The sequence below is a fragment of the Triticum dicoccoides genome, chromosome 2B (genome assembly GCF_002162155.2).
Source record: "Triticum dicoccoides isolate Atlit2015 ecotype Zavitan chromosome 2B, WEW_v2.0, whole genome shotgun sequence".
NCBI classification, from domain to species: Eukaryota; Viridiplantae; Streptophyta; class Magnoliopsida; order Poales; family Poaceae; genus Triticum; species Triticum dicoccoides.
In genome coordinates, this window is record NC_041383.1 from 598,775,398 (window position 1) to 598,782,911 (window position 7,514).

Here is a 7,514-nt window from a genome sequence, read left to right on the forward strand (position 1 = left end):
TGGCTTCCAGCTCCGAATCCTAGCTCACTCCACTCGCCTTTCTCGCTCCGTCCTGTCCTCTCCCCACCCGCATTCAGATCCAATCCGACGCAATGTCGAGCTCCGGCAGCCACTCCGGCTCCGACCTCGACTCCGACGACGAGTTGGCCCTCCGCATTGCCTTGGAGCAGTCCAAGGTTGAGACCGATGGCAGCTCCGGATCTGCAGCAGGCCCAGCGCGAACGCGGGAGCTGGACCCTCCCAGCCCGCACTCAGCTCCGGCAGGACATCGCAGTCCGCACCGCCCTCACGCTGTCCCCTTCCCCCGCCGACTGCTCCTCCACGGGGCAGCGGTGGGTGCTAGTGCCCGCACCATGGGCCCACACGCGCACTCCAGAATTGGAGGCGCGCGTCGCCCACCGTGAGAGGCAGTGGACAAGGGAGAGGAAGGCAGCGGAGCGTTCCGTGCGCCGTCGCCGCAGGATGCCGGCGGAGCTCGACGAGGACGAGTGGCTCCTTGCATGGGTCTATCGACGGTCGCTCATGACGGGGGAGACGGACGCTCGCCGCCTCCGATGGAAGAACGCAAAGGCGCTCCGGCTAGTCATAGAGCAGTCGGAGCGGGAAGCGAAGGAGGCAGCGGCGGAGGCGGCTCGACTCGCCAAGCTGATGCAACGGTAGGACAAGGCCATCCGCCGGATGAAGGGGCTGATCGTCCTGTCCTCCTCTGATTCTGATGACGGTGACGACAACAGCTCCACCTCCTTCGATGACGACCAAGATTCTCCACCAGCCGCGGATGCCTACAGCTGCACCAGCGACCGGAAGAGCAAAAGCCAAGCACGAAAGTGGTGGTCCCACTCCTCCTCCAATGTTTATATCGTTTTTAGTTGTTGATTTTAAAGAACTTGTACGACGACGGACTCAGATGATCTTTTGGATGATGTGAAGCTCGTTTATATCCGTTTGCAGCCGATTTTGTTGTCCGTTGTTTGATCACGTAGAGTAGCTCACGTTGCATGTATAGTATGGATATAGGATGCCGGATATGAGATACGCGGATGTGAAGAAAAAAATATAAGGCGTGCCTGATCAGTGCCCGCGGACGCGTTTGAGGGGGCGAATTGTTACATCGCGACTGTAGATGCTCTAAGACATACATACCGAATGCACAACAGGATATTATAACTCGATATATATATTTATCCTCCACATTGCATGTTTGCATTAAGTAATAATAATGGTGACTACTCTATCTAAACCAAATTACCAAAAGCATGCATGCTTCTACCATACCCAGCTAATTTAAGTGTTTTGTGTGCGTTTCGGCAAATATCGGCCGATCGATCAGAAGGAGGTGAAGGCGCAGCTGCCCGTGTGGTCGCCGCCGACGTCGTCGTCGCTGCAGGGGGTGTGGGTGTGGCGGCCCTCGTAGGTGGTGATCACCATGCGGCAGTCCTCCGACAGCCGCTCCACGCGCTTCTTCACGCGGCAGTTGCTGTGGGTGCACCGGTAGTAGCTCCTGCACGCACCCACACGTACGCAAATAAGACACACATATACAGGTTCAGAGAAGCCAATTTTGCCAGAAAAAAAAACAGGAATTAATTCACAATAGATCTTCGAGACACAGTATATCACATCACACGTATCATGAAAATCTAGAATTGAAGTACCAGCACAGTTAATATTCATGAACACTGTATGATACTCACTGTGGAAAACATTACAGTATCACTATCAAATGTTCTTCAGTGTGAAAATACTAGGTTTGCCCTAAGCCAAACCTCTTTTAAGTTTGACCAAGTTTGTAGACAAATATAGCAACATCTATAACACTAAATTAGCTTTATTAGAGTCAAAATAACATGTATTTTCATACTATATATATTTGATGTTGTAGATATTAGCAAATTTTCTATAAAGTTGGTCAACCATAAAAGTTTGACTTAAAACTAACCTAGAACTTCAAGTTTTGGAAAAAAGGGGGGTACAAGCTAAATGCAAGCATGGTCAGAACTTGACCAAAGCAGAAAAGAAATGGGGAAAGGGTCTTTATACAAAAAATAATAATTCAAAATCACCAAAATAGAAGGGAAAAAATAGTATTACAGAGGCATGCCCGCTTCAACACAATAAGATTGGAGATTATAGGAATTGACACCGATGAATATTTGGTTACAATGCAGGAGAAACGTAGGAAGCCATAATCCATGGGAATTTTTCTAGGTTACACTGGATGGAGTTTTCATTTGCAGTTACGTACAAATACAAAAGTGTATCACAAGAAAGATTGGTAGGGGTTTTAATCCCACAAACCTAACCAACTCTCTGGCTAGTGTTCCGTCCCTGCGTGGCGAATGTTGTAAGGAATGATTGTAATAACCTTATTTTAATTAATTAATAAATGGGGTGTTTTTCCAAAAAAAAAGAAACTCTCTCGCTAGAAGGTTTAGAAAACGAAGTGTTAGGGACAACACATGTTTGCTGTATCATGTACTATCCAGATTCCTGAAAGAGCTTAAAACACTAGAATTTCCGAATCCATGTCTATAATAAATGATTCACAACAAACAAACACATTATTATTTAGAGTAGGAAATGAGTGGAGATGATGGTGCATTGGACTTGAGGACTTCTTTGATTCACATGATTTTGAATGTGCCTGAATAGGGAAAACATACTATTACAATATCGTGCCACTCAAATAATAATGGATGAATTTGTAACAAAGTATATTTAATTGCATGTATCACAGGAAAAACAAATGAATTTTTATCAGAGGTTTAGGTGGATGCAAAAGTTCCTTTACAATGTAGTGCAAATTGCAAAGGAAGTCTTAGAAAAAATTCATGAGGGATTCAATCCTACAAATCATGCAAAAAAAATCAATGAAGAGCGTTTTTATTACTTTTAACTCATAATATAGCATAAGGGGATACAAATACAATGAGCACACACTCGGCCTCTGATGACTATGAAGAACACAACCGGCACCAACACACACACACAAAGTCATACTTGACCAATGTTGTACCTAGGTGGATGCAACAAAAAACAATGATATGCCAAGCAATTGCACATCCATTGAAGATGATGCAGACATACATGATCTGAATATGGACAAAACCACGCGAGCTAAAAATTATGCAACGCACCAGGCAAGCAACCCAACAGCCAACAGCCGTCTATAGGAACAATTTATAAGAAATCCAGTTGCAATGCTCCAAAATTCCTATAAAAATCCTTGCAATAAAATAGGATCTCAAATTATAATACTATGACGTTTGAGTTCATGTCAAAATTCCTATGAATTTGGATGGTAGAAATGAATTTCACATAATTTTGGCAACCCCAAAGCTATGGTTGGAAAGGTCATGGTATACTAATCAATGTAACGTTCTAATCTTTTCCATGGAATTCATACAATCAAAGTGTACGTAAATTCCAAAAGAATTTCATTTAATCAAGGTCAGTTGAGTGGTGCATATCAATTCGATATGTCTTGGAGATCGACAGTTCAACACAATGATACTTCAATGTTATGCTTATTGTGTATGCTAAATAATGAACAGGGCACCCATTTTGGGAAACATGCCATCGTGCATATCTATCATACTTCCGAGTCTTTCTCAAGGTTATGTGTGGAGTGAGCGGAGATGGCAATGATTCGATTTTTTTAGAAACACCGAGTACAATGTAGAGGCTCACATGCAAGCAAAGCACCACCACAGACGCACACTCACACAACGACTACCGAAGACATGAGTCGCCAAGCTTCAGATTGACGAATTCACCACATGGCCGACCTGAAGAATATATCACCTTAGTGGGACACAAAGAGCATCAAACCTACGGTTTGACCCCCGATGTGCTGGGAGTACAACCACCCTCGTAAGAATCCAAGCACATGTTGGTTCTCACAATGTTTGGATGTTGATCCAAAGGCTTGGAAAGTAGATATATGGGTACGGGTTTTCCAATCAACTTAGAGATAAATGATTCATTTTATTAAATGTGGGCAATGGATTAATTATTACATATTCTGATTAAGAAGGGTAAATTACTTGGCTTATGTAATCCAATAACATATTTGTAAAGGATTTTTTTATATAAAAAAAGAGGATTCGGTCCTTGAGAATCCTCCTATGTGGTTTTTAGGATCGTAAACCATAGGGATTTTTCTAATGATTCATTTGCACTAGATTTAATAGAAATTTTTCATCAACTTCCAACATCTTGAAAACAATTCTATGTCTTTCTGTGATGCAACCAAATAAACAAAAAAGCATGTAGGATTTGAATGGGCATGATATTGCTATCCCACTTTTGTCTATTTCCACGTTTTTAGAATCTGCAAATTAGAGTGGCCATGAATGGGGACGGTCGGCGGAATCTAAGGCCCTTCACAGTTCGCGCGCATCCTCGAATTGGATTTGGGTATGTCATGCATATGTAGTACTAGTAGAAAACGAATTAGGGTAAACGCATGTGCGTGCATACCTGGGATGAAGGCTGTTCTTGACAACCTTCTGGCCGTACTTCCTCCACTTGTATCCGTCGTCCAGCACGTCCACTTCGCTCCTGGTCTGGAAGCAGAACCGCGGCTCCCTCATCTTCCTCCTTACCTTCATCTTCCCCTTCTCTGCCCCCTTCCACCTGCACGCCCACCACCATCCATCCCCATACCCATCAGTCCCCTAGCTAGCTCGTGAAACCCTAGTTGTTAGCACTATCACATTCCCAATCGTCGATACTTTATAGCAGGTATATAGCAATACACATCTTACCATGAACTCGGGCCATGGCAGCTGGCTGTGGTGGTAGTAGTAGCACTAGCAATCTCGTTGCCTTGTCTGGCCGCCAATGTGCCAGCCTGAGAAAAATTCCAAGATTCCTAAGGAATCAAGCAAGAAACGCCATGCGACAACAAAGGCGGTCAAGCATGCACGTCAGTGCTAGTTACCTCGCCGGTGCTGCCCAAGGGCGCGAACCCGGTGCGCTTCTCGCAGGCGGCGGCGGAGTGGCAGAAGGGGATCCCCGGAAGCAGCGGGTACAGGCCCCCGCCATGGTCCGAGGAGAACATCACGCCGTGGACCCCGGGCTGTTCTTGGAGCACCGGCGGCAGCTGGTGAAGCTTGTGCTGGTTCGGCGATGGAGCGAGGAGGGGAGGGGATGCGTACGGATCGAGCGCGTAGAGGCTGGGAAGGCACGCCCCCAGCTGGCTACCCCCTTCCATGCAGGATCATGCACGCGATGGATCAGCGCGGCCTAGCTTGGCTTGGGGGCATGAGATGCCAAGGAAGGATAGAGAGAGGCTGACGGAGAGAGAGAGGGGTAGGTGATTTCTTGCCTAGGTTTGAGAGAGAAAGGGGAACAAGAGCGGTGGGCAAGCTATAGCTGGGAAGGGGACTGGACAGAGACCCGCCCTTTAAAGAGCCTTTTGCTCAAATTGTGGTACTGCTCGTTGCTGTAGCTGCTGATCCTGCAGATTCATCTATCGGCTCCTGCTTTTGTAGCTTGTGTGCTGATGCTTACCTGTTATAAACTAGCTAGCGTAGTCTACATATGCTTTGTCAGTTATGCAACAAGTTCCCAAGTTCTTTATATACCAAAGCACATGGAGCTACATTTCACATTATTTTTCTAGAAGGGATTTCCGATTGTTAGAGTCATGCATTTTGATTCAGGAACCGACCTACCGGATGGAACTCTAGTTTTTCCTACTTTGGGGGGTTCTTAGTAGACTTAGGCGGCGGCGCTTCGTTGATGGCGATGACGGTGCCGATCTGGGGAATATATTTTTCTCGAGCCTCTTCATCTCGACGGTGTCGACTGTGGCAATTTGATGGCGTGAATTCCTGCCGGTCTATCCGTTAGCAAGGTTAGGGTTTGTTATTGTGACGGTGACGACGACTTCCCTTTGCAGTTTGGTCCTCTACCTCCTCTCCGTCACATTGATATGACCACCGGTGCAGCGTGCGCTCTGTGAGCTTTGTTGGAGGTTGGGATCTTGGATATGTGGATCTTCCTGCGACGACTTCAACAATTTTTCCTCTAGGGTGCTGGTTGGGTAGGACCGTGGCTATGAGGACTTCCCATCCATGATCAACAACGACTTGCTTCGACGATGAAGAGGCAGCAACGGTGGTCCATCACAATCCATTGAGGGAGTTTTGAGGTTGTGCATGTGCTGCAATTCAAAATGTGTTCATTGTATATGTGGATCCAACGGTGAAGAGGCAGCAACGGTGGTCCATCATAAAAGGTTCGAAGCATGGATCGGCAATGCCGCATCCATGGGGGGCAGGCTTACTCTGCTCGATTCGGTGCTTACTCAGCTTTCTATCTTTCACATGTCTATGTGGCTTATGAATAAAACATTCATTTAAAAGCTGGATAAACATAGGCGTAGATTTTTCTGGCAAGGCTGCAATAAGAAGAGAAGATACCACCTTGTCAGGTGGGACAGGATTTGCAGATCCAGAGACAAGGGAGGTCTGGGGGTTAAAGACCTCAGAAAACAAAATATCAGTTTGATGGTTAAGTGGTGGTGGAAACTGGAGACCCAAAGCGGGTTGTGGCAGGATATTGTACGTGCTAGATACCTTAGAAACAAAACTGTCACTGAGGTTTGTGCTAGGTTTTCTGATTCACCATGCTGGAAAGCTCTTTTGAAGGTAAAAGAGATGTACTTGGTGGGAAGGAAGATTAATATAGAATCTGGGAATATTGCTCGGGTTTGGATGGATCCCATCAATGGGTTGATTCCTTTTCGTGTCCAATTCCCACAACTATTCTCTATTTGCACTAACCCTGAATGCACGGTGGATAAAGTGAAACTTGTAGAACCCAGTAGCTTCTTCAGACGGGGGCTTAATGCTGAATTAGCTGATCAATGGAGGGCGATCCGAGACACGGTCGATAGCCTGACTCTATCCAGCACTAGTGATTGGGTGTCTTGGAGGCTCAATCAGAATGGCAAGTTTTCGACTAAATCTGTTTATAAATGGCTAGAGAGATCTATTAGTGGATGCCACTATAGATGGATCTGGAGGGCCAAACTACCTCTCAAAATCAAAATTTTCCTTTGGCAAATGTCACAGGATGCTGTGCTTACTAGGCAAGTCATGCGTAGTAGAAAATGGCCTGGTAATCCTTGTTGTTCTTTCTGCAAGGAGGTGGAGAGCTCTCAACACCTGTTTTTCACCTGCCCTGTTGCGAAATGTGTGTGGAGGTCTATTGGGGTCGTGCTGGGTACTGATAAATGTCCCAGCAGCTATTGGCAATACTATGCGTGGTGTCACTCTTATCTTCCTGGGGGAGAAAATTTTTACTGTGGGCCTTGCAGCTGCCTGTTGGGCTATATGGTTGGCTCGAAATCGTGCCACTTTTGAGAAGAAAATGATCAAAACCCCTTTTGAGATTGTTTTTCCCATGTGTTCTTTCTTGCTGTATTGGACAGGTCTGCAACAGGGAGATGATGCTACTAAACTACGGGCAGGCGTAGAGCAACTCAGGGCGGGTACCATGTA

At 45.9% G+C, this 7,514-nt stretch overlaps 1 protein-coding gene across 1 annotated transcript; it reads right to left on the bottom strand.

Moving 5' to 3' along the window:
* Window positions 1-1,143: 1,143 nt before the first annotated feature.
* On the bottom strand, window positions 1,144-5,459 carry LOC119365097 (probable WRKY transcription factor 12). The gene is made up of 4 exons (XM_037630697.1): window positions 4,946-5,459; window positions 4,770-4,855; window positions 4,483-4,638; window positions 1,144-1,501 (listed from the first exon to the last, which is right to left on the bottom strand). The coding sequence occupies exons 1-4, from the start codon at window positions 5,216-5,218 to the stop codon at window positions 1,327-1,329; spliced, it is 690 nt and encodes a 229-aa protein (XP_037486594.1). The 5' UTR covers window positions 5,219-5,459; the 3' UTR covers window positions 1,144-1,326.
* Window positions 5,460-7,514: the final 2,055 nt, after the last annotated feature.